General features: G+C 40.6%; 1 protein-coding gene across 5 annotated transcripts in view; it reads left to right on the top strand.

Annotated features, from left to right (window-relative positions):
• Nucleotides 1-27,182, top strand: part of AOAH (acyloxyacyl hydrolase) — an 83,057-nt gene that overhangs the window by 36,724 nt on the left and 19,151 nt on the right. For all 5 annotated transcript variants that reach the window (XM_085573349.1, XM_085573350.1, XM_085573351.1 and 2 more), the window contains 11 exons: nt 1,145-1,204; nt 7,038-7,108; nt 8,459-8,519; nt 9,022-9,092; nt 9,589-9,637; nt 9,972-10,020; nt 11,086-11,180; nt 18,310-18,401; nt 20,350-20,432; nt 25,708-25,744; nt 26,794-26,868. In XM_085573349.1, the coding sequence (XP_085429475.1) occupies nt 1,145-1,204; nt 7,038-7,108; nt 8,459-8,519; nt 9,022-9,092; nt 9,589-9,637; nt 9,972-10,020; nt 11,086-11,180; nt 18,310-18,401; nt 20,350-20,432; nt 25,708-25,744; nt 26,794-26,868 (743 nt within the window). The remainder of the gene's footprint in view (nt 1-1,144; nt 1,205-7,037; nt 7,109-8,458; nt 8,520-9,021; nt 9,093-9,588; nt 9,638-9,971; nt 10,021-11,085; nt 11,181-18,309; nt 18,402-20,349; nt 20,433-25,707; nt 25,745-26,793; nt 26,869-27,182) is intronic.

Below are 27,182 nucleotides of genomic sequence, written 5' to 3'. Positions count from 1 at the left end.
AAACAGCAGCTACTTATTGCCCATGCCTCGACACTTCTTCAGGCAGCACCCAAGGCTGTGGACCACATGGGGTGTAAAGATGTGTTTGTTGAGGCTTTTGCAATGGCAGAGCCTTGAGGAAAGCTTGGAGAGCAGCACCTTGGCAGTGTTTGGCAGTTCCTGGCCATGGCAAGCAGCCGTCAGTGTGCAATTTGACCTTGCTGCACCACACATGGCCCATCTGTCCTGCTGCCAGCAGAGCTGGTCCTTGGCTGTCACTCACACTCATGGATGGTGCCCCTTGCACAAAATTTCCTCTGCTCCTCCAAAGAGTTTGTGCGCAAAGGAATTTCAGGATTCTTTTGTCTATCACTAGTAGTTGACTTATTTGTAACCCGTGGCCTTATAATGGCCAACCTGATGCCTCTCCAAGACCTTTTCTTGGAATGGTCCTCCTACTCTTTCTTTCTATGTAGGTGTAAGTATCCACACTCTGGAGCTATCCCAAAATGCCTCTTCAGCACAAGTTGGCATGGACCCAACAGAAAAACTATCTTGATGCTGTCAGCAAGAACTTGCTCTCCAGTCAGTATTTCCAGAATAAAAAGATAACCTTCCTGGATCCTTAGCAGGGGATTTTCTTTCCAAACTCTGCTCCCTGCTTTGTACCTTCCTGCATGCCATGCTCCCCTGCCAGGATGAACCTCAGCTGAGTATAACCCTTATCCATGCAAGAGCAAATGTTTCCTCTGTACCCTCCCACCCCAAGTCAGACTGATGTTACACGAGTAATGCTCTTTTAGCCTTTTAATGGATTAGTTTTCCTTCAGGAGGAGTCGCTAGAGAAGTATGTCCTCTGCACTCACACAGTGGAGTCAGGATATGAATTTCAGCTCTTCAACTGATCTGGACTTTTCCTTGGGAAATAAATGATGCCCTGGAGCAAAATAAATGAACTCTTGCTACTGGAGTTTCATAGAAGGTGACTGGATAATTGATTGTTAGTCCAATAAAAAGTAACTGATGAGGAGTTTGTGGACTCATACATCATTTCTTTGCTGTGACTGATATTAAAATAGAAAAAATGGTAGGAAATGGGGAAAAAAGTTGGTAGGATACTGTGAGGCTGATCTGGTTGTTTTTCATTTTGTTCTTGCTCTCCTAGGTGGGACTGAGTGTTGCAATAAGAAAAGCAAAAAGAATTATGAAGACTTCCAAGGACCTGGTAAGAAATCGATGGTGTTAGGGTGTTTTACTGGCATTTTATCAGGAGTGAGTCCTTGTTTGTTTTGTCTTGACCGTGAATCCTCCTGATTAGCATTGAATTGGATGCTGACTCACTCCTACTTGATACAAGATCTGCTCTATCAGGTGACACTGGAAGAAAGAGAGGGAGAAATAAAGAAAAAATATGAAAGTGTGGGGGGAGCATATAAAATAACGAAAAATGCACCTACCTGGTAGCTGTATGTAAGTGGATGCACCATGAACTGACTCACTGCCTCACAGCAGAGCAACTGTGCTTTGGGGCTGTCTGAAACTCAAGCAATGGCCTGAATGCAAATCCTGTGTATTTTTCCTGTATTTATGAGACAGAGGAGGCCTTTGCCTCTAAAATTTGAAAAAATGGAATTTGAAATCTTTCTGCCTCCAACAGTTCTCAGATTTGTAGAGGATCTCTGAAGGGTTGCAGAGAAGAGTAGCAGCTTTTATTCTGCTAGGTTCACTTAGGTGAGTCAGTTCAGCCCTCGAGTTTGCTTCCAGTTAAGTCACTTAATGCAGAGGAAATACTTTAACTGTTTGTGAAGAAATTATTTATATTGCTTATTCCTGAATCCTTACTGTGATGCTAGTCACAAAAGTGAAAATTGAGGTGCCTGATTAGCCTTTGGGCAATTGCCAAATTACCAAGACAGGGAAATAAAGCGCTGGAGGGGCGCTTGTCTGAGAGGGCCTCAGCTCCCACAGAACAGCAACCAGCAGGATCTCTTACTCATTTCCTTTCCTATTCAGTGCTGTCCTACTGATGGCCTGCAATTTCCACTCAAATTGCACGAAATCTTTATTCTTCTTTCCGTGGAGCAAGTCCCCACGTCACAGCTAACACCTGTCATGAGATGCTGTGAGCCAAGCAGGTCCTCTCTGTGAGCTGGAGATCAGGCACAGGGCTGGAGAGGGACTGGCATGGGGGTGCTGCCCTGTGGGATAAAATTCCTTTGCTTCCTTGCATGTGCTATACCCTTGGCATATTGGGCTGAGTCCCTCACATGGGCAGCCACATCCCACTTTCTTGGGATGAGCATACCACATCCTTTCAGGCTGTCCTGGGTAGGGTGGCATGGTTGGCGTCAGTCTTTAGGTGCAATAGGCTCTCCTATTTTGCCTTTACTCTCACATACCCTCAAAACTGCTCAATGCCCTGATACCTCTCTCAATCTCCATTGGCCTTCACCCGCTTGCTGCTCCTATTTACCTTTTTACCAGCAGGAAGGACAAACAGACTCGAAGCAGAAAGGTCACAGTTGGGCTTCAATGTATTTCCAAACCTCTTGCACAATGCAAGGTCAACTCAAATTGAAACACGTATAATATGCTTGCTCAGGCCTCTCCTGCGGTTATTCCAAGAGTGTTTCCTGTAATGAGCCTGGCTGAAACTTATTTTCAACCTGGAAAATAGAAAATAACATTTCTAGAGGCATTGCTTCAGCTTGCAATTTCCCATTCACCCAGACTGAAGTTATTTACAGATCCAGAAAAACAATGCAGTAAGAAACACAAAAGAGAATCTCTAGGAGGGAACACAGTGTGAATCATGCTTGCATAAGCCATGTATCCCAGAGCAGCAGCGTGTGATGAAAGAGTAAGGAAATCATCTGCACAGTCTCAAGGTTCCCAAATCATGATCCTACCTGCACGGGCAGATACACCTTAGTGAGAGCTGAAGTGCTCTCACTGCCTGGGGAGAAAATTACCTGGCTGAGTATGTGGATGAGGAACCAGAAACACCCCAGCTGTGGTAGGACATCCCTGCATAAACATCAGTGAAAAAGGAAAAACATTCATTTGGGTTCTTTCATGCTCTGGCTCATGCTATACAAAAAAGTCAAATTGGATCTGTTAAATCTTTCCATATCTGCTCTTTTGGTTGCTTTTGCTGCATTGTATAATTGGGGAAAGCCTTCTGAAGAAGTTCTTGCAAGTGAACTGTCCCCATCTTGGCATGGCAGCTGTGTGTGACTCCACAAAAAAAAGAGATGTGATGATGGCTGTTGTAATGAGAATGGGAGATCCATCTGGATCCCAGGATTTCACATTATCTGGAATTTCTTAGGATCATTATGAGTTTGGGGAAAAGAAAAGGTATTCAGCAGATATAGAGATGCAGGGAAAGCAGCTACAACCAAAAAAAATTCTAATAAATATCTCTGTTCATTGAAAGGAGTGAGCCATCTGTAAGGCATTGGCTTAAACCAAACACCAACAAGCATTAGGGGCTCATTGCTATTCTTTTTAGTAAAACCAATTAAAATAATTACGGAAATGTCATTAGGGAATGTTAACAGGCAATGAATAGGATATTAGTATAATCAATCATTGTGAGCACCTCTAGCATTAACTTTTCCTGTGGGTGAAGAAGATACTAAGGGGCATCTTTGAGCAATAGCAATGAAAAAATGGTGATTAGAATTCTGTCATTTAATGAGAGTAGGCACCATTTGTACAATCCTGTGATGACTACAAGGTCCCTGCAAGTCACAGCCTGGCAGTGGGACAAGTGGGAAGCCATGGAGGGAGCCCAAAGCGAGCTGACAGGCAGAGAAGGACATAAGCTGATCTCCTGCCTGCTCACTCATGTTACACAGGCGCAAGTAGCCCATCTTCCGTCAACAACCCATGCTGCAATTGTAGTCTGTCTCTGTTGGGAAGGACCCAATAGTGCCTGTTCACATGAAGATTCCCTCCTTTTTTATACCTGTATTCCTTGCCTTTTGAGAGTAGCCCAAGACAGCCTCAAAGGTCAGATAAGCTCTGCTGAATCGGTCCGTGTCTCACAAAATTGGATTAGACCCTGGCTGTTTGCAGACTTAGGATTTATTATCTGTCTGTATTATACAAGCAAAAAACAAGAGACACAGAGAAACAAACATCCATGCAAATCTACTTTCTGTCTACCTTCTGGGGCCTTTTTGCACTTTCTAAAGTTTTTTACCTTTTTATATTCCTACAATACACAAGAATTCATTATATAAGATGGAAACTTTTTCTATCTTTACAATGTATATATCTAGGACTTTTCACATCTCAAACTATCAATAAGTTCTTGTTCTTTCTTGTTCCTTATGATAAATATAAATGTATTCACTTAGTTCTTCCTAGCTTCCCATGAAAAGGCTTTAAAATTTCCCAGCCTTTCTCAGCTTTATGCCTACTTTCTAGGGCCTTTTTGCACTTTCTAAAATCTTTTACCTTTTTATATTCCTACAATGAGCCACTCTCCTGCACAATGCCAAGCAGAGCTACAGCATTACCTCCAGATCTCACTGTCCCACCTGGTGTGGGAATACAAAGGCTGTGGAGCCAGAGGCTGCTGGGCTTTGGAATGCTGCTGCAGCTGGTCCTCAGCAATAGCATTGTCAGATCATCATCATGCATCCATTCCCACCAAAGTTGGGCAGTCTTTGTGACTGCAGAATAACCTTCCTTTGAAATCAATGGAGAGCCAGTCAGCAAGAATTTTCAAAATACTAGCTGAGAAAAAAGGAACAATTTTATTCTGTTTACAGCAAAGGGTAAACTTTTAGCACAGCCTGTGAGCAGAATAAAAGGAGGTTTTACTTATGTACTTATTTTTTGCAAGCCCTGTAGTTTGTCTTTCTAGTGCGGTTTTGGCTCCAGGTGCCTTAACTTCAAAGGCTTTGCATACTGTGACTTAGGCTGAAGTGAAAAGCTGACAGCTCAGATGAAGACCCTGCAAATCTTAGCCTGATGCAAGGCTTAAAGAATCTCTGGTGCTTCTGTTGGCAGGATTAGTCCTACATGAAGAGGGGGAGGAAGTGTTTCCTTTCCTCTTTCCAGGAACCATTCATAGGTTTGTAAATCTCTTTGAAAAAGCTGGCATCCTGTCTGTGCATCTCTCATGCTCTCTGCCCACCTGACCGTACACACAGAGCAAAAAGAAGGCCTGTGTCCCAGCCATGCTGCAGGACACAGCCCTAAGGCAGCCAATATCTTGGATACAGAGGTGCAGAGGGATGGGGAAGTGCAGAAGGCAACTGGAGGGACAGCAGTGGAACCAGGCTGGCCTTCCAGCCTCAGAAAAGACCCCACTTCCTTGGCTGCTTTTGGCTTTTTCTCCCCACTTCTTTTGTGGTTGTGTTCTGGTTTCTCCTTTCACTCCCCCAGTACCTCCTCCCCCTCCAAGCTAGTGTGACTAAAGCTTTGTCATTTGAGTGTTTTGGACAGAGCTGAAGAAAGTTAATTGGTAGCTTTTTTCAGGTTTCTTGTCTCCTTGGCCTTCCTTTTTCTTTACTCCTTGATTTCACTTTTGCCTTCTTCAGAAAGTGCACTGTTACAGCTCCTGCTCCACTGCAGGTCTCTCCTCCTCCTCCTCCTTTTCAGTGGTACCTAAGAAAGGTACTGCTCTTTTTCATCTTCATCTTGCTACATGGTCACTTCAGCCACCAGCACAAATGTTGGCTGCAATCTTTGTACTACGGGCTCTGTCCCCTCTCCACTAGCCCAGTTCTCCTCTCCACCCTGAGATCCTAGCTTTGGCATATTTCTGTGCTTGACCTCCTTCTCTGGGCAGCATGAGACCCTTATTTCCATTGCCCCTTGCTACCTGTCCAAGCAAACACCTTCTCTGGAGCTACAAGGCAATGCCTTAAACTCCTTGACCTCACTGCCTTGCTGTACTACCTCAAAGTTTTCCTTTGTCACTCAGAGCTGTATACACTGGGGTTATAGACCCACATGGTGTGTAATAACCTTCCACTGGCCTCTGCTGAGCTGTATCCAAGCTGTACCTTCTGTTTCACAAGGGGCTGTAATACCAATAGGTTGAGAACTACCTTACTCTTTTTTTTCAGTGTATATAAAGTACGTAACACATGGCAGTTGGTCCAAGGACAGAGCTTTCAAGTACTGTGTCTGCATAAACAATTAGTCTTCTTTGCATAATGTTATGAGTATGCCCATCTGCTCATCTGCTCCATATTTACATGGTAAATTTAGCCTCAGTGAATACCGAGAACTGGGCTGTGCACAACTAGCCCTCTGCATTTAGAGACCACTTGAGCACCCTCAGTGTTTTGAGACCAAATGAACTCACAGTGAAGCCACATGAGCAGCATGTCTGTGGGATTAAATGCCCATGCAACACAATTCATTAGGAAGGTCTCTTTCAGCTTCTGAAACTTCCTGGCTACATGGAGCATCAACTGGATTTGCCCAAGGATATGAGCTACTAATATTGAAGGAGTTTTTCTGGCAGCAGCTGTCTTTTATATCTTACAGGTTTGGCCAAGATAAAATCTAGATTTTCAGGTAAAAATCTCATTTAAAAAAAAAATCAAGAGTATTCTATGCACAGTCTGGAGTCTCTCATTTCTCCTCTTCTTAGAGTTGTCCCTGGCCTTTGACATGTAGAAACCAGTCTCGTGGCTCCAAATGTGTGGCTTTCACTAGTTTTGCACTGTATCAGGTGCCACCATGTTTACCAAATGTGAGAACACTAATTTTTACAAAGAATGAAAAAAAAAATTGATTACATGAGAGAAGACAGAGAGAAGAGAAGACCGGAATTTTTCTTTCTTTTTTGAGTTTTACAAGTCTTTGAAAGCAAGAATAGTTGGTTGGTAAAATGCTCAGCCTTAATCCTTGACTGCTGTGTCAGATCTAAATCCTCTGGCATGTAGCATCCTTATTGACATCATTGGAGTTTTTGGATGTTCCTAGGCAGAAAATACACTCTGTAATTTACTAACACTGAATATGCCAAGCTACACCACCACTGTGAACTAATGCATCCATCTACTTTTATTTTTCTTCCTCTCCAGAAAAGCTTCCTGGGGTTCTCAAGTGTATGCACATTTCCTCTTCTGGCTAACCTGTGTGAGAAGATTAAATAGTATGTATACATTTTCAGTCTTTAACCAGAAGCAGAACATGGTAAATTTGCTTCTTTCAAAAGTCATCCTTAGCTAACAGAGCTTCCCGTATTTACCTGTGTTGGTTTTCTTTATAAAACCACTGTCTAGGTAGTACAGAAAGAGCCTGCACAGGGTTCAGGTAAGTAATATTCTTCACAGGAATCGTTGTGGTTGTTTTATTGCTTAAAGCATTTGCTCAATTTTAGCACATCCCAGAGCTCAAGTAAGTGACACACTCACAGATAAGGCATCTCCAAGAGGAAGCCACTTTTCTCCTGAGATTTTCTGAGCCCAAGAAACTTCTTCACTTAATTTGTTCACCCAGTTGTGATGCCCATGTCTTAGTGCAGGAAGGCCACCAGCACCTGCATAACTCTGTGAGGAACCCAAACTGAATGCCAGTTGTGAAGCATAGAACAATCCCAAGGTGTTTAAGATGGCATCCAGGAAAAACAACTCATGACAGTGCTGACTTTGAGTCAGTTTCTAAGAAAGGCCAAGGACATGAGCTGGGCAATTACTCATAAAACATATTTGTGAATGTACTCCAATGACTTGGAAGAATACTCATGAAGGTCTAAGAATAAATCAGCTGTATATTTGACTGATTCAACTGCCAAGACTAACTTGCTCACCTGTTTCTGCTCATTTAATTGATACTGCAAATATCAGGAGTTTATTGGGAGTTGGTTGATTGACATTAAAAATCTTGCAAGTGTCTTTTGAAATGTTGGTCAGACTACATAAGCTGAATTTGAGCCCTGTGAGTTCAGACAGTGGAAGGGAATGAAATTCTACATCATATATTGGATTGCATGTGTTCAACTCAGATTTTCTGATCTCTCCCTCATACACTCTCTCTCACTGCTTTAAGTTTTCTAGTTTCCTCTTCCTGTAGCTAAAAAAAAAGGAAAAGAAAAAAAAATAAACCAAAACCAACCAACAAAAACAAACAAACAAACAAAAAACCCCACAAAAAAACTACCAAAAACAAACAAACAAAAAAACCAAAAAACAAACCAACCCAAACATTTACCACAGATTTGTTGTCCTAGTTTGTCTTAGAGACTGCAGGTTCAACATTGAAGCCATACAGGAGTCCATCAGCCTGACCTCCACAGCTCAGTCAGTGGATATTGAAATACAGAATTTGCTCTTTTGAGCAGGATCACTTTGCTGAAGTACAAGCACAGAGGCACAACTGAATATAGAGCAGTGAATATCATGCCAGCTATTATCTGTTCTGTACACTTCACTGTGTTTTTTACTTTCTTAATAGATTCCCTTCCATATGTTAACACTATGGGTTTTGTTTTTGTTTTTTACAGTATTCTAAGAAATAAAGTGCCTTTTGAAGATTTTGATGGAGATAAATTTAGTACCTTCCCGGTAAGCAAAGCCTTTCCTTTTGTACAGTAATCCCTTGATAATGAGGATGTCTCTGGGATTCCTCCTACTTTCTTCAAAGCCTTATCCATTCATGTGAAAATAGGAATAGGAATAAAATGAATGGAAGGTTTTTTTGTCATAAAATGTTGGGTTTTTTTCCTGGATGCAAAAGCAATCACTCATGTGTGCCACCTGGGGAAATGCACACATAAAGCTGTGCTCCCTGCAGAAGCAAATTGCTCTGCTGCTGAGTGGTTGTTTACTGAATTAATAAGAGGTGAAGTCATATTAAACAAAAAAATAAATTGCCAAATTTTCTTATTTCTGCACCAAAGCATGCTAGGTGTCACTAATCAAAACTTGGCAAAGGAGCTGTGGAATTCAACCTGTTTACTGGATTTTATTCCTACACCTTGAGTTAGATTTTCATTTTAGATATTTTAAATTAAAAGTGTAAGAGTAATAATGGCTGTCCTATCTGCGTGTTTCTCCTGGCTTTTAGACGTTGAGGGGCTATCACTGGCGAGGCAGAGACTGCAACGATAAAAACACAACTGTGTACCCTGGCAGGCGGTAAGGACTTTAATTATTTTAAAGGCTTCTTATTAACTGTGGCTTTAAGAAGAATGAGCTCCAGATTTTGCTTTGACCATACTCTTAGACAGCACATCACTGTTGCTTGACTTTGCTGTGAGGGAGACTAGAAGGGATGATCAAGACCAGGATGGGACTGCTTTGCAGGGGTGGTGCACGCATTTCTTTCCTTTCTCTAAAGCATCTGCAGCTAAAATTGGTCAGACAGGCCAGAGGTGGGGAGGGAAACCATGCCACTGACTAAAAGATTCGTTCAGCAACTTCCAGTATTGACTTTAAATTAATGTTGCATTTTGCGCTTGCATTTTGCTAGGAAAAATTGCCTCTCCTAGATCCAAAAAGGGGAAAACCCCAACCTTCCATGCAGAAAGGAATTTCTAATTTCTTTTCAGTCTTGGTGAAAAATGACACTGGGGAATCTGATCTCCCAAATTTTTTTTGTGACGTTTCTTATCCTTTTGTGTCTCCATTTTAGTCCTGATAACTGGGATGCAAAAGGTGACTCTAACTGCAATGGCATATGGGTAAGTAAATGAAGTTGCATCTTCCTGTCTGCTGCTTCTCTTTTGTCCTCTTTAGTCTTTGATTTGGTTTACAGATATTTCCTTTTTATTTATTCTGGTTTTATTAGCTGATATTTTGTTTATTGATGCCTATGATTGTTTAAAGTATAGCTTATATGATTAATTAAAATGCACATATACTTATTAAAATAATGGAATGGAATACATCATTATTATGATGCAGTGCCTCCTGCAGGCAAACATTCAAGAATAACTAAATTCTCAGCCTCTGTTTTGCTGCCATTCTTCAGGTGCTAGATAGATACTGTTATCTACCCTTTCCCTTCTCCAACAGGGTGTGGATCCGAAAGATGGAATTCCCTATGAAGAGAAGTTCTGCAAAGGTAAATCATTAGAGTACCATGTATCTTATGTATTAATTTTATAAATATTTCAATATTTGCACATTCACAAGGCAAGGGAAAGACAACAGGCTTTTTAACATCATGAGAAAAGCAAAATTATTGAGTTTTTTTAGTCTTGAGGATGGGTAAAGATGAAACTTGGAAAACATAGGCTGCTGGTAATTTCCTGGACAGCAGCAAACTGAGGTGTCAGCTCTGTATCTTCTCTGGTGCTTGGAGACTAACCCAGAATAATGGCTTTGAGATTTAGGGAAGCAGCTTAACATTTGCATTTGTCCAGTTTTACCTCTTGCCATAAATGCATGCATTTTTTTCCAGATAAGGCCTTAAAGGGGTGAAGTAGTGGCATCAGCTGATCTCCCTGACCATGGTGTGGGTGGGTGCCTGTGTGTCCACACTGCACATATAAAACCCTCATAAATCAGCAGTGACTGTGGTTGCCACTCACCTCACCTCACACTGAAATCAGTATCCTGGGGATGAACCATTGCCTGGCAAGACTCCTCAACATTTTTAGATGAAAGGCTAATCTACAAATGTTAAGTGACATTAATTATAAACCAGACAGATTGTTCTAGCAGAAATACTCATATGAGTAGCACATCCACCACCCAGTTCTGTTATAAGGAGCTTTGAGCAATTTTCTGAGTAATCCGATTTCCCTAAATGTTTAAGTACTTTTTAATGCATAATCTATGGATAGTAAAAATAAACACTGTCTGCACAGCAGAACCTCTGCTGAAATAACACACAATTTGAATACAACCAGGGTTCTTTTCCGATTAGCAAGACCTCCCTCTATTTTTCATGCCCAGTTCCCAGTTGTTTCTCTAGGGTGTTGGCAAATGCCTTTTAGACAGTTTCTGCTGCAGATGGAGTGAAAATCCTATTGCAGTGTCTGAACATTTAAGCCACGTGCAGGGTGGTATAGTCAGTCACCCCTGTGACTCCATCAGCTGCTACTGCTGTTCCTCTTTATGCACTCTCCCAGCTGGGTTTCAGTGTGCTCTTCTGCCCATGTGACTAACAAAATGCATCCATCAGGTGCAGACTCCAGAGGGGTCGTGCTCCTGGGAGACTCGGCCGGCGCTCACTTCCATATCCCTCCCGAGTGGATGACCGTCACACAGATGTCAGCGGTGAGGAATCACGTTCAGCTTGCCAAAACCACCATTGCTTGCCATTTGCTTTCTCTGCCGTGCTGCAGGTTGCCAAGGGGAAACAAGTGCAAAATGCTTCACTGCACTGGAATTTGTAGTTATGGTCTCACGTGTATCAGTCCCCTCCTGCATCTGCTCCTATGAAGATAAAAAAGCACAGCCCCGTGCTACTGCTGCTCCTCCAGCATCTGTGCAGCTGGGTCAGGGAAGAGTTTGGCTGCAGTGTCCCAGTGCTGTGCCAGAGGCACAGACCAGGACATCTGGCTTCCCACGCACGTGCCTGTGGCTCAAGGGGACCCATGCTGCCTGTGGGATCAGATCTGCCATTAGCAGCCTGGTTGGGATGGCTCCTTGCTGTGACAGTGTTTGCAGAAGTGACCCTGCTGACAGTTGGGGAATTTCTGCTTTAGGAATCTGGCTTTGAAATGACATGCCCTGGATTGTTTTCCCTCATTCTGTGGCATCTGCGAAACAGGTCTCATAACTCCAGTGTTCTGTGTTTGAGGATGGTTGAACAAATGCATTTGCAGGTGTTTGAGGGTCCTCCAAGTCTTTATAATAGATTTTTCCTTAAGGCAAGAGTTCCTGTCACCATAAAATATCACTGCCACACTGATGTCTATCCTTGGGTGGTATCCCAGCATTTCCTATTTTCAAAAACTAACAAAATGCCTCTGACTGTGAACTATACTGAGCTTGTTGCAGCTCACTGGCATGTAATGAAATAATTGAGAGGAAAAGATAATTTCTGAAAACTGCAATTATGGGGTGGAGATAAATGTGCAGGTATGTTCCCGACCTTCTCTGTTGTTTCTTATCCTGAGGTGATGTCTGTCCCTAGCCAGGGAGGACTGTACCTTGTCCTTCTCTGCACAAGGGTCTGTTGCACAGGGGTGGGCAGACAGATCATCACTGGCCACCCTTCCTGATGAAAACCTTCTACACATCCACTGATGTTTGTAGAATAAGGTCACAGACATTTTCTGGAGAACAATTATTTTTCCAGACTGTTAGTAGTTGCAGTGCTATGGAAGGTCTGAGAGTTTCATGGGTTTTTTCTGCTTTTGCTCCCAGAGCTGATTTAAATGTTGCAGATTAGCCATTGTTTTTCTTTGTTAAATGCTTATGAGCAACAATTAGATGAATGACACTGATGACAGAGCTGATGAGGAACATAATAAATTAGCACTAATGATAATTGAGATTATCTCATCTAATAAAGATAACTATAATACTGATGGCAAGGATGATTCTGACAGTAAGGCTGGTAGTAAAGCCATGTAGGCAAGACCAGTTTTAGACTATGTCAGCATTTTATTACCATTGTAATGAAGATTTAGAAAGAATTTCTCTTGCTTGAAGCTTGCTGATCCACCAGCTGGATGGGTCAAGGTCTGCTAATAGCATGCCAAAGCATAAGCTCCAACGTTGGGAACTGGAGTGCAGATTACCAAAGTGAGATTTGGATGCTCATTGTTACTGTCTGATGAGTGCAGAGCAGCTTGCATGGGGAGGGAATTGGTGCACTCTGTGTAAGGCCCCAAAAATATATGTGCGGTCTGGGATAGGAAACAACATGATTTTTCTAGGACTACTTCCAAGCTTTCCTACCAACCTGGCAAAAATACATCAGTTAAATATTAATACAGATGTACAGAGATCTCAGTTGTATAAAAACTATTATCTGTGATTAAACTCTAGCAAAAGTAAAAGGTTATTTAATTTGGAGCTCACCATGAATGTGAAAGCTGTCACCTGAGCACAAAAGCACTAGCAATACAATTTCTGAACTAATTCATACTTTATCAACACCTCTTCCTCTTCCTTGTCCTTTGTGTCTTGCTTTCTCTGTGGAAGATGTCAACAGCAGCAATTTTACTGCCTTGGGGTTGTGAAAGTGCAAGACTTCTGTCTCTTGTGTTGTATTAAAAGCCACTGGCAAATATCCTTCATCTCCAGGCTTAGTTAACAAATTAACTGGCTTCAGTAATTTTTCAGTGCCAAGGCTTCCCTCAAGGAGAATTTTGAAGCACATCCAGAGATGGTTTTGTGACCGAGAAAGTGCAGAGAGTCTATGTCCTAATCTTACAGGAAACATCTTTAATCTGGGACCACAGCAAGGATTTGAAGATAAGTCTTGGAGAAGGGAGGAAAAGGCATCATCTTTGTTCCCTTGTGCTAACTCAAGACACTTGGCTTTGATTCTGCCAAAATTTCTTTGATAAAACATGTAAAAATATTAGTTTGTCAAATGATTTTATCCACATCAATACTAGAGTAAGTTCAAAGCTTTCATTTTCATTTCAATAGAACCTCAAACCTCTGCATGGAATTGCAAGTAGCACTTCTTTGCCCATGCCCTGTCCAGATTTTTTATCATGTGTACAGGAAAAAGTTGTGTGTAACTTAGATTTATTCTGTGTATTATTTTATTACTTTAATATTTTTCTATATTTTTACTGAATGAATATTTTATATTCATTTTATATGCTTTCTATATTTTGTATATTTCTTATTTATATTCATCCTTTTATGTATTTACATATACAAGTGTTTACATATACAGTTGTAAGGTAAAATTTACACTTGGTAAAAACGCTGTGGTCCCATCTGCTAAACAGCACCACATCAGTGGCAGCTGTTAATTCCATTTTTAAAACTAATTAGGTGAGAAAATAATTTTTTAGGAGGGATACTGAGTATTTCATTAAGAAGTTCTGCAGAATGGTTGTTTTCCCTGATTTTGCTGAATGTAGTCTACCTTGCAAAGGAGAGACTATGATGAGTATAGAAAGAAAAGAGAATGTGAATGAGAAACTCAGGATGTTTTTTGGGTAGCTGGATATTCAGCATAGGGGTGACAAGATGGGTATTTGGGCTGAACAGCTTTGGAATTCATATGTCTATGCCATTGACTTGAAGAGCATTGTTGGGAAGATGCTATACATTGGATTTGGGATTTCCTGGTCTAATTAGGAACTTACTGCTCTCTTAGCTCTGCCCTGTAAGGGTCATAACCCCCAGTGTAATCTGGTGCAGGGCGACTCCTTCTGTTATATGTCTCATGTTGTATGGGATGCATCAAGTTGAATCATTCCTTTTCCCACATCAAGTTCTCTGGCATGCTAAATATCAGAGGGGGCACTCTTGTTTTCCAGTGCTATTTCCAAAGCCTTTACCTAGGAGCCTGTCACATATACAGTTAGCATCCCTCTCAGAGCATGTTCTTCCCAGAAAGAGCACACAGGGACATTACTCAGTGTGGGAAACACCCATTATTCCCATGCAAAGGTGTTTCTAAGAAACATCTTTGAAAACTGCAGCTCAGGCATGCTATTTCTCCAGTTGAAACAAGAAATCAGACAAACAGAACAACTAAAAAACCACCACTCTTTCCTATATAGGGGAGTCACAGGCACCTTACACAAAGAGAATGATACATCTCTAAGAAGGGGTTGAATCAACTTTATTTTGGCTTTCTGGTTATCAACAACTCTTGGGTTTACCAAACTTTTAAGAGTTTCAGCAAGAATTGAGCTGAATGCTAATCCCTTTAACCTGAAAATCTGGACACTAAAAGTGTAATGCACTAGACATGTACTTTATAAGGTTTAGCAAAGCAGAAGAAATACTGGGTTGTTTTTTGAGGTAGATGCAGAAAGCTAATGTTGAAAACACTAGTATGTCTAGTGATGGGTATTGTGCTCCTGCTGCTCTGTCCATCTGCTTACTATTGACTTCCAAATAACTACTAATTACAGCATTTTTCTGTTGTATGTCTGGAATAGAAGCAACTTTCATATCTCATTTTAGAGACATTTTTATTTTGAGGTAAAAGCACTATATCTATACATGTGATGGAAATAATACCCTTTCTGGAAAGATGCAATTTAAAACTGTTGGATCTCTTTATTTCCGAATAAAGAGAAAAATAAGTCCTACATTTATCCATAGTCCAGTAGATAGCTAGCTGCCTAGAAATTCAAGGGGTTCTCAGATCTCATTAAAGTTAACTATTTCATATTATTTATTTCCTATTAGCAGAATTCATCATTTCTTTAAATGTGGATTCAGAATGTCCTGAGCACTTATCCCTTTGACTTCTGTTTTTTCACACCACTAGAAAAAAAACAGGAATTTGATGTGTGCAATTCTGTTTAAAAACATTATCTAACATTCCTCTAGATCCAGTGAAATGTAGGCAGATTTCTCCAAGCTACTGTTGTTATAACTAAGACACTGCATTTTGCGGGAAATAAGGTAATAATTTTGCTAATTTCAAACCTCTATCCCTTGCAGCTTTACAGAGCAGAAATGCAATTTGTGCTTTTTAAAAATATAGGCTGTGCTTTTCTTGAGAATTTAAGGTTTGATTATCTGTACACTTAGAATAATAAAGTTGTCTGTGGTACTTAATACTTTCACCGGGATTTGAACAGCATTAAAATCATTATTAAAAGAAACACCCAATTTTCATTCAAAGTAAGGTATACCTCAATGATTTCAGGATTTCCAGGATGGTAAGGCTTATATAAGTGTTAGGTTTCCTCTGGCCTTTTGTATTCTGATTTTGAAAATCTCTTGCCACAGCAGCCCTGAACCTTCTTCCATTTAAGCACAGCTTGGCATGTGTGCATTAAACATCAGCCTTGGCTTTGGCTGCCCCATGCTTCATGGTAGGACACATCCAGGAGAGGAGGATGTTCACTGGAATGAGACCTATCTAAAGCATTTGATGCTAAAATATGGCATTTGAAGCTAGGCTGGAATAATTTTCTACTGATTCTCTGCTAAAATCTGGCACGTGGGCTGAAGTAGGTTTCTCAGCCAGAATAGTCTAGAGAATGGTATTTAAACAAGGCTGTGCTCAAGAGAGTTTTATGCTAAAAGTCAACACAGTTGCACCTCTAGAGTGGGACACATTTGCATCTGAGACTAAGCAACACAGTCTGTTAGGCTGTACTTTCCAAACTACATCAGTGCAGAGTTTAAGGTTCAGCATTCTTCTGAATTTTCCATTAACTACTCATCTTTATCCTTTGGATCTGAAATATCTTCAGAAGTCTGGCCCTTAAGTGCTTTGTTGGAACAGTGTCAATGCTAAATGCATATCCAGTTTTCAAATGCAACTATAATTTTGGGCTCAATTGTTCCTCTTCAAATCAATTTGCAACTCAATTAGGTTCTGTCAAATTCATATTTAAGCCAAGTTTGCAGGGGAAAAGAAACCAAACAGTTAAGAATTACTGGGACTTGTCCAATGAAGATATTGTTTTTGGAGTGCCAATGGTAAATAATGAGAGAATTGTTCATAAAATAATGTGTTTAAAACGTACTAAATAATTCTTATCTCTTTTATACTCTAATATATGTGCTACTTATAAGAGATCATACCTTCAGGGTTTTTTCTGTCCTAGGAGATTGTTTCTCTCACCTCTAATGCAAACCTGTGAGGAGGAAAATATTGCAAAAGGCCAAGCTATGCTGTATCCCTCCCCTTCTGCTCATAGCTGTGCCCTTGGATTATGTGCTTGTTTGCACACAAAACTAACAGATTTGGAGAAGGCAAATTCGAAGTTCCCCTGCAGCCCTAAAAAAAGAATGTTTTTTATTTTTATGTGTATGTACACATACACACAAGGACACATATATGTATGTGTGAGAGAGAGAGAACAAACTGAAAGATAATTAAGATAGGCCCCTTTTCACCTTGTAACTAATGCAGATGTACTGAAAGTGGGTCAAATGTGCTGTTACACGCTTAAACTGGCATCTGCTGTGCATTAGACTGCTCAGAACATGGCTTCAGGATTTTCTGTCCCCCACAACCCCCCCTTTACTTGCTTTTCCTCCCTTTTCCCTGCATCTCCCTCCATCCTCTTACAGTCAAAACCCTTAGACATATACTCAACCCATATCCTCAAGTATAGCTCCCATTCACCTAAACAATAATTTTCTTGGAATTAAACGTGGTGGGGAGCACAAGATTTAGCTGTACTCTAGCTCCTCAGTTACTCTGAGCCTCCTGGATAAAGAATTACCCACCTGCTTGTTGTTTATAGCAGTGAGGTCTGAATGAAACCCCACTATTGCTTGAAGAGAAAATGAAGCTAATAAATTATATGGATTAAACCAGCCTGTAGGTTTTCTGATTTTATGTTTTGACCTTCTTTTGGTTATTACCTTTTTCATCAGCAGTTTTCCTCTTTATGAGCACAGTGGATTTATACATTTGTCTTTGCAAGCAAACCCCAGATGAGGAGAAGCTGGAAATTTACTCCATGTTCTGTCCTTCTGAGGTGGCACAATTTATCAAGGCTATTTTCCTAACCTTTCATGATTTTTGGGACATTCAGAAAACAAAGTGGGAAAGAACAGGGTTTTGAATGTGCAACATGGCTTGCATCTGTAGAGAGGCTTTCGCAGGGTATCAGTTGCTGTAAAAAAGCATTAGGGACCAATATCAGCAAAACAGAGAAGGGTACAGCATGCATGTATTTGCACAGCTAGGTTAAATCAGATTATGTGTTTTTCCCTTGTCCCTGCCATACTCAGGCAGGGGCTGACCCTGGCCTTTCTGACCCTGTTGCTTTAGTGCCATCCCCAAAATTTAGTGAGGACCAGGCAGAGGTTTTCAGGGAATTGGAAGTGCTCAGCTCATCCTGCTGTAGAAGGCAGGGGAACTTTGAGAGAATTTGACATTATGCCTTTGCCATATTCTCTGGGGGCTTCACGCTGTCATCTCTTCCTGGGCCCAGGGCTGACACACCTTTGGGCAGGATGGATTGTGGAGAATCAGCTGCTGCCTCGGGGGTCTGCACCTGCACTACCTGCTCACATAAAGGGGAGTTTTGGGCTCTTTCAGGAAAAAAGGGAACCAAGAGCTGCAATTCAGACATATCCTCTGCTTTTCCTTCCTCCATCCCCTCATATACCTGTCTTACAAAAGCCAACTTTTTAAGCATATGCATACATAATTACCACTACTAGTGGTGGTTACAATTGCTGCTGTCTGGTTAATGCTCTGGCTAAGAAGTGTTCAAATTTGCTAAGAGGATTTTATGTCTGTGAGGGTGAAACTGGGTTGATTTTAAAATTTTTCTTTCAGAAATCGTTTGCTAATCTCCCCATGGCTTTCAGTGATGAGTTTGACTGGCCCCAGTTCTCAGAGATCACTGGATTTCTCAATTCCACCATCGGGTAAGCCAACAGACAGGGTGGCCAAGTCATAGCAAGCCTCTACATCTCTCAGAGCACTGCAAGGAAAAAAAACCCAAAACAGTGCTTGAAAGGAAAGAGAAAAATACTGTTCAGCTCTGCATCTGCTCTTTCTAAAACCAAGATCAACCCTGAATCCAGGGCGTTAAAAGATATTTAAAATATATAAGCAAGTCTTCCTGAAATTCAAGGAAGGTTTTAGAACCAGTCAAACTGCAATTTAGAAGTAGAAAAACCCCAAAGAAATAAAAGATAAACTAGTTCTTCTACATAATTCAGGGGAAGCAGAGCATTGCTGAAAGTAACAAAAATCAGCCTTTTTCTATTCTTATTTTTTTAAAGTCCTCCTTTCTTCCTCTTGGTTCCTTTTTTCTGATGAAACAGTGAAATAAAGGGTATCCCCATGGTTATTTCATAGTGTTCCCTACTGGGGGAAAATCTTTCTTCTCCCCCTCCTACGTTTGTTTTTTTTTAAAATGCATTTAGAAGGAAATAGCAAAAGGAGAATTTGAAAGAGTCTGTGACCTAATTTGCTGTGTTCGTTTGGCTCACATGGATGGGGAAGGTGGCAGGGATAAATGGAATAAAATAAACTCCCTACCAGAAGGAAAGGAAAATAAAGTCCAAAACACCTTGAAATGCCTGCAGTTGTAACTGTGAAATAAAAACAAACAAACAAACAAAAACCAAACCAGAAAACATTTTATTTATCATCTCTCTGTCCAGCATTAAAAGGCCTTTGAATTCTGCAAGAGCTGTAGGATGCAATCATTAACTAGTGCCTGATCTGACCTAAGTTTCAAATAATTTTTATTTTTTATGTTTAGGATAAGTCAGGAATATAGCTGAATGCCAAACCAAACATGGGTCAAGCCTGAAGATGCTTTCTACCAGCAGAATTTAAAAGCTGGCAGAATAACATTTTTTTCCAGGAAAAATATCTGGTGCTCCATATACTTGGTCTTTTTGTTTCCTTTTTGCTCCCTGTGCAAAATCCAGGCTCTGAGCCTCAGCTACATTCACACAGTATCTGCTTAAAGGCAGTTTAGTACTTGACAAGCCAACAGGAAAGATCTGTGGAGCCTTTTCTGTCAGAGCCATAGCAAAACTGACGTTTAAAATTCTGTTACAATGCCCAGTCTCTCAGTGCACACCACTTGTCTGGGCTCCAAAGAATGTGAAGCTCACAAGTGATCAGAGCTTAGACCTGCCCCTGAAGTTGCCAGTGAAAAGCCTTGGTCCAGTGTTCAGTTTTTAATCTCTTCTACTCCTGAAAGAAAAACAAACAAACAAACAAACAAACAGCTGCAGCCCAGATAGAAATGACCGTGTACTCATGGCTGGGAGCTTGGTCTTTTCATCACCCTCTGGGCTGTTATCCTTTTCATTTGTTTTGGGTTTGTTTTTTTTTTTTCATTTTTCTCAACAGTGCAAAATAAAGGAGAGAACTTATATCAGTCAAGTGTAACCTGTTTTCAGATTAATCTGTCCAAGATTTATGATGTTGGGAAATGATTGCCCTGCCAATATTTCTTCTCTTTTACTTACTGCTCCATAACAACCAATTGAAAAGTCAATTTGTGAACAACCAACAGAATCGTTTTGATAAATGATGTATAACAAAAAGGTTTTTAAGTGCCTTATCTGAAAGACTGGGATAAAATCATTGTTCCTGGATGGAACAATGTCAGAGAAACTCTTCATCAGTTTATAGTTTCTGAGCAGGTATCTTTGCTTTATTTTAGGCCACCCTGTTCAAGATTAAAAAGACTTATGGCCACAAAAACAGAGAGATGGTGAAATAGAAGCATATACATAACTGGGGTACTGAGTTTTTCAGAGACAAGAACATGCTTAGTTTTTAATATCAGCTGTGTTTTCATCATTATCATATGACTTTAGCAGTTTGCATTTTCTCAATTTATTTCAGAGGGTGGACAGACTCTCTGTATCTACGTTTACGGAAGAGAAATCGCTGTAATCACAGAGACTTGCAGAACATTTCCCAAAATGGTATGTTAACTTCTTTAAGCTTTCATTATTATTATTTTTGACATTACTGGTGCTGGTATTTGATGCTGCATTAATTAACATCTGTCAGAAACAAAAAGAAACCCCTTCTTAGTTGTATGTATTTCTTATGGAAAAGTAAAGAGCAGCACCTATTTAACTTAGCACTTACTTAACCCAGTGGTGCTGGCATTTTAATGTGCTCTCAGAACAGATTTTTAATAAGTAATCAAAGACATAAACAAAAATGAACACTGTTGGGTTCTGATTAATTTATTTTGTGGGCCTGGTAGACATCATCCTTCTATTTAAAAATATATATAGATATATAGAGATATATATAGAGATATATAATATTAATATAAATATGCAGCAGACCTGATCTACCTAGAATTAAAGAAAGTGTCATGCATGCTATCCCAGTGTGAAAAAGAGGAAGATAAATACAAGAAATAAGAAGTGAGTAGAGAAGCAGCTAAGCAGGGAAGAGCAGTGGGTTTGAGAAAAAAGCCATGTCACTCCTGCATCTCTCCTGAGGCTAATGCTGCTTAACATTTGGAGTGGTGACCTTAGAGCAAAGACCAAGGTACATGCTTGATGGCTTCAGTGAATGATGCTAAATTGCAAAGCATTAACCCTCCCGGAGTAGAGTACATCCTTACACAGGAATAATTTAGATGAGCTTGGAAACAGCAGTGCCAGGAATTGCCACAAATACATGCTGCAAAATTGCACAAAACATGCATGACTGAAGTAATGATGAGACCTCTGTAAACCAGTGGCCCATCAGCCAAAGGTGGTGGAGGGGAAGGGCCACTGGGCTGCAAAAAGAAATTCCAAGATACCATCAAGAGTGCAAGGTAGAAGAGGAAAGAGAGTAAGAAGGCTGCAAGATGCATCATGCATGGCATTTTGTCTAGAGACAGGGAGACAGTCCTTTCTCATACAAATCCTGATAAGACCTGAGTTTGGTCCTGTTTATCTTAGGAGGTCTGACCTTGATACAGATACAGGGAAAAGTTTTGGGGAGGATTAGAGCAATGGAGACTTCTGAAGGGATGATATAACACACTGACATTTGAGCAAAGCATTAATTAAAAGGTTTTGAATTCCTTTGAGGCATAAACACCAAATAGGGGGAAGAATGATTTAAACTGAAGGATAGCTCTGGTACGAGAACTTGGGTTTTCATAAAAAAGAAAAAGAAACTTACTATCAAGGAGTGAAAACCTTAAACCAGAGGAATGAAGGCAAACAAGAAATCCTGAGTTGTCAGAGGGGTTGTATGAAGGGGTAACAGTAATCTTCCTTATAAATTGAAGTTTATGATGTTAGCTTTTGTGTCTTGGATTAGCTGATGTCCCTAACAGCAGGCTTGAAAGACACTTGATTATGCTGTGATTATGCCTTTTTGTTTCTATTGTATTTAATTAATTTTCATGCTTCAGAAAACTGGCTGCAGAAGCTTGGGAAAATTTATTTTCCTCGGGTATATAATTTGGCTATATGGGATGTTCTTCCTTTCCAGCAGATGATTCATGCTGGCTACAAATGAGGAGCCCTGCTGTCTCTAGAACTACTCAGAAACTTATTAAATGGTAGGAATTTACTGAAAAAAATGGGATCAGAAAGGATCTGCCCCAGCCCTCCACCTCCAACAAACAGATACATATAAATAAGGCAGCTACCAAGAGGACACCGCTGGAATCTTTTTGGTGGTGCTCAGCAACAGGATGAGGAGCAATGACCATAGGATAAAATCCAAGAAGTTTCATCTCAACACTGGAAGGAATATCTTTACACTTAGGGTGGCAGAGCACTGAACAGCTGCCCAGGGAGGGTGTGGAGTCTCCCTCTCTGGCAACATATCAAACCCACCTGGATTTTTTCCTGTGTCACTTGCTCAAGGTGACCCTGTCTTGGCAGGGGAGTTGGACCAGATGTTCTGTCCAGAAGTTGTTTTCAATCCTAAAAATTCTGTGATTCTGTGAGTCTATGATCTTACCAGGCAGAAGAGGTTGCACAGACAGGTATCATGGTGCATGGATCACTTCCAGGCCCAGGTGGGCATTTTCACCTTAATTCTGGTGCCAGCACCAATGACACTGGCAATGGCTCTCATATTCCTTGCTCTTCCCTGTGGTACCCATGGCGTTCCTGAGCCTTTGAGTCTTCTGTGAAAGTGTTTCACAGCGTCTTTGGTGTCATCAGGCAGGTGGTTTCTGATTTTCTTGCCTGTAAGTTGCAGGTCACTAGAGTTGATGGCTCCCATCATTGCAGTGCCCCAGGTGGGCTTTCTGGTGAGAGAGAATTTTAAAAAGGACCAAACTAGATGGTCAAGGATGACTAGACCAATGGTTCTTCTCATTTATATCCAAATTGCCTCAGTACCTGATACCCTAATTATCTTGTTCTACTCTTTTTACATTAATGGGAGTAGAATTTCATGTCCTTCCTTTTCCCAATTCCCTTGTAGATTTTTTTATAATCTCTCACTGTGTTCATAATTCGTTTTTCTCTCCACATATCCTCTTTCCACTACAGACACCTGCAGGATATAAAAAGAGGTGAGCCTGTGTCAAGGCAAAAGACTGCAGAAAATTAAGAAGTGAATTTAAAAAGGAAAAAATTACTAGTAAGAGAAGAATCTCAGGATATCTTCTCTAAATCATTGCAATGATACTACATTGTAAAGGTTCACTTTTATTGCTTCATTTGGTGTAATAGTTTCCCAGAATGTGAGGATTTTAAAATATACCCTCAGGGTCAATAAAGCAAATAGCTGAACAGCCTGACCTAACCCCACCCAGGAAAACTAAACCTTCCTCTGAAAATGAGGCTTCACAGCCCCACATGTGTGCAAGGAAAGGATGCTGATCTGGTGGAGGAGATGTGCAGCCAAAAGCAGGGATGGCAAGCCAAGCCAGGCACCAAGAACAATGTTCCTGTCCAGCTCCCCTACAAAAGTACCAGCACTGTGTCAGACTCAGCACAAAAGGGCATTCCCCACTGCTCTTCTCAGGACATGCATTTTCACTGTGGGGCTTCCCCAGACTTCTCCAGGCAGGATTTCTGCCTTCTCTTTCTTAAAAGCTCCCATTATCCTCTGGAGGTGGTCGACCCTTCCCTCAAAACTGGAAGCAAACCCAACCTTGATTTCTCAACCAATACTTAAAAACTCCCATCACCAGTCTGAGAATATTTGGAAAGAAACAGAGAGAGAGACAGGAAAAATCCAGGAGCAGATCCCAAGACATTGAATGTGAGGGTAACTGCTCTGTTTCATCTCCTTTTCTCTCTCAAATATTTTCATTACAAATTGCATCCTGTATATCACAAAAGCTTCCTTGAAGACTCAATTTACCCATAAAAACTCTTTTCTAAGATACCCATTCATTTTCTTGATGTTTTGATTTATTTCTGTGCTAACACTTTCCACAGAGCTGCTTATAACTACCTATGCTTGTGGAGGTAATACCCTAAAACAGCTTATTGCTTTTTTGTAAATACATTTTAATTTCTAGAGGTCCCACTAGTTTATTTGTGCTGAAACCACAGATGCAGTCCAGGGTGCCTTGTGACAGAATGGCTTAAACAGAGGGTGTTCAGCTCTAGCTGAAAGAAGGGCTATTAAACAGAAAAAATAAAAACAAAAACAAAAACAAACAACTTTTGATAGTTATGTTCCAAGCCATAGTTTCTGTGGTTTTTGTCGGGCTCTTACCCTGCTGAAAAGAGCTTCTCAATAGAAGGGCTGGATTTTTGAACGGATCAGCAACCCCCAGGAGAGAAGCAGCAGATTGATACCTTCATTTTCAGCTTGGAAGAACTGGATTATTCAAAACATAAAGGATTCCTTGATATATGCGGTTGGCATCACTGTGAGTGATAACAACAAAGGCATCACTATTAAAATGCAAAGTGTATTATTGCTACCGTAGGGATTTATATCTTAGATCTCTTCCCCCATACCAATTCAGCAGGGATTTAATGATGTTCTGTCCACAAGTTTCCCCTCAAGAGCTGCAGGGAGGGCAGGATTTACTCCTCAAAGAAAGCTTCAGAAGCACAATGCCGAAAAGAGAAGAGAGAGACCAGGGAAGCATTCAGCTGAGAATAGGAGGAGGATAATAAAAGAGGAGAAGGAATGAAAAAAGAGGAGAGAGTGAAAATACTGAAAAATAAGAGCAAGTACTACCTGTAGGATCTGCTTCTCTGAAGTTTATGTTTCTGTACCTTCCTATGAGGTGAGCTTCCTGCAATCACAGACCTAGTCTCATCATGACCAAAGCATAACGTCATTTTTGGCTCCTTGTTTGCTATCCCTCTTGTACTGCAGGTGATGTAGTTTGATTTGTATGCTGGAGATGGTTGGGATGAATATGCCTAGCCTTTAAAGACCTGCTAATAAGTTTAATGTATAAAAGCTTTACTAAATGGTAATACTTTTCTCATTCAAAAGGTAAATGCAGATGCTCACAGATGTTTAGGTGTAGCCTGCTTCTTTCCTCAAGGAGGAAAGATTTTCATCCAACACTTTGGGTGAAATGCTAATGAAATGCAGAATCTCTTGAGAGGAGTGCAGCTGGCCTAATACTACTTTTTCTAAGTCTGACACTCATGGGGAGAGCCGTGCAGGAACCCAAACACTGATGCCTACAGCTATTGGTGGTAGTGCTTTATGGTATCTTTCCCACCTCCAGCTGTCTCTCCAGAAGTACACAATCTCTCATGCATCTTATGGTGTATCTGCCAGCCCTGCTGCAGGTGTCTTGGATACTCTGGGATGTCAAAAATGGCACTTGGTGCCTATGTTTAGGACCTGAATCAGTCCAAATGTGGTATAGCTGTGAGACACTTACTCTCTCAGAAGAGTGAGAACAGTTCCCTTTGCAATTTATAGGGAAAGTTAAAATAGATCAACCGTTGACAAGTCAGGTTGGCTGGTTTACAGGAGACTACTATGTTCAACAGATGGGAAGAAGCAGCCAGATTTGGATTAAAAGCCAGATCCAAATAACCCTGCACTTGAAAGTATTTTATTTTCTACAGGCTGAAGTGTGCAACTCAGATAAGAAAGCAGCAGGTCCCTGGATATAGCTTTAGTTCTTGATGCCAACACCTAAAAAGGTTACAGAGATGAATTGTTGCTCCATTTTTACTTTTAGTGCTTCTACATTCTTGGAAATATGTGATGTAGTTTGGTTTTGCATTCAGGGGTTTTTTGTCTCTGTAACAATATTGTACTATTTCTCTTGTTCCCCCTATGTGTGATCAGGTGGTTCTTCAGGAAATCTCCTCTCTTTAATAAAAAGGTGAGTGCTTAATGGGATTCAAGAGCTAACTCGAGGTACAGGAGCACTGATGCAGTTCTACTTCTTTGACAGAAACAAGCAAAGCTCTGTGAGGATTATATGATCCAGGAATGTTCTAAAAAGCACCGCTTCCCTTGGCCAGTGTGCTCTGAAGTGCTGGCTCTTTCTTCTCTAGTATAAACATTAACAAACAGAAGAAAAACTGGGTTTAAGTGTGGATATCATCATCTCCAGAGCTTCAACGTGGCTCTGTTAAGACAGTGGAGAATTTCCAGTGATTTTAGGGGAGAGACTAAGCCTTTCCATAAATCTGTGTGTTGGGTCCCCTTAACTGCGTGTAGCAATGTAGATAGACATGAACAGGCCCACTGTTATTTCCATATGGATATAACTGAGTAGCTACTGAGTAGTGAGAGGCTGCAACTCTCCTTTTCAGATTAATTTGGGTGGGTTGTGGGTCAGCTGGGTTTGATTTAGTTTGCTTGACACTGATATAGTTTGTGTCCTAAAGGATTTATTTTTCTCTCCTCCAGAAAAAGAAATAATGAATTCTTGCCCTCTAGCACTGACATTCAAACCACATCCTGATTTGATCTTGAGTTCAATTCTACACATAGATTTAGTTGTCAGCCAAACCTAGTCTTCCTCTCCCATCTCTGATTAAAAAATTCCCATATTGATTCATGTCTTTGCCCCAAAGTGAAACTATTTGATTTGGCTTCTGAATAACACAAAGAAAATGGAAAGACAGCAGGAAAAACAGCAAAAAAGGCAAGTCCATGAGCAGGAAAAGGAAGAAGTGAAAATAACTTCATTTAAGTCACTTTACTAAAATATAAAACTAGAGTGAAAAAAATAACCACCAAAAAGACCCCAAAACAAAAATAAAAAAAAAACCAAAAAACTCACAAACATAGGAGCACAGTCATTTGGGTATTGGACATATCCAAGCAGGATACTTCCAAATGTGATCTCACACAAGTATGGTGTGTGATTCAGACACTGAGAGTGTATTTCCCTGTTAACACAGTTCCATATTTATCTTTCAGTTTGGCCAGAAACCAGCTGTTGGACAATCCAGCCATAGTTATCTATGCTACAATTGGGAATGATGTCTGCAATGGGTAAGGTCTAAACTAAATAAGCATTTATAGTAGCATAAATTTGACTTCTTTAGAGTACTTCTGACTGCCTGGACATTTTTGTCTCACTGCTTTGTGCTTCTCCATGATGGCATTTTTCTTTGCTATTGGTCCTTCTTTGTTATTTTCTGCTAAAAACACTTGTTGTTTCTTTACCTGTATTTGTCATAGGCACCTACCAGTTCTCATTTAGAGCTTGCATTTCTTTCTTTCTTTTATAAACCAGTCATAAAATGACTAATGGCATGTCTGAAGTAATTATTTCTAACTTAGCAGAGGAAATGAATAATAACAAC

This window comes from Lonchura striata, chromosome 2 (assembly GCF_050655825.1).
Source record: "Lonchura striata isolate lonStrDom1 chromosome 2, ASM5065582v1, whole genome shotgun sequence".
NCBI lineage: Eukaryota > Metazoa > Chordata > Aves > Passeriformes > Estrildidae > Lonchura > Lonchura striata.
The sequence above is the reverse complement of the archived record's forward strand: the minus strand, read 5'-3'. Positions and strand labels throughout refer to the sequence as shown.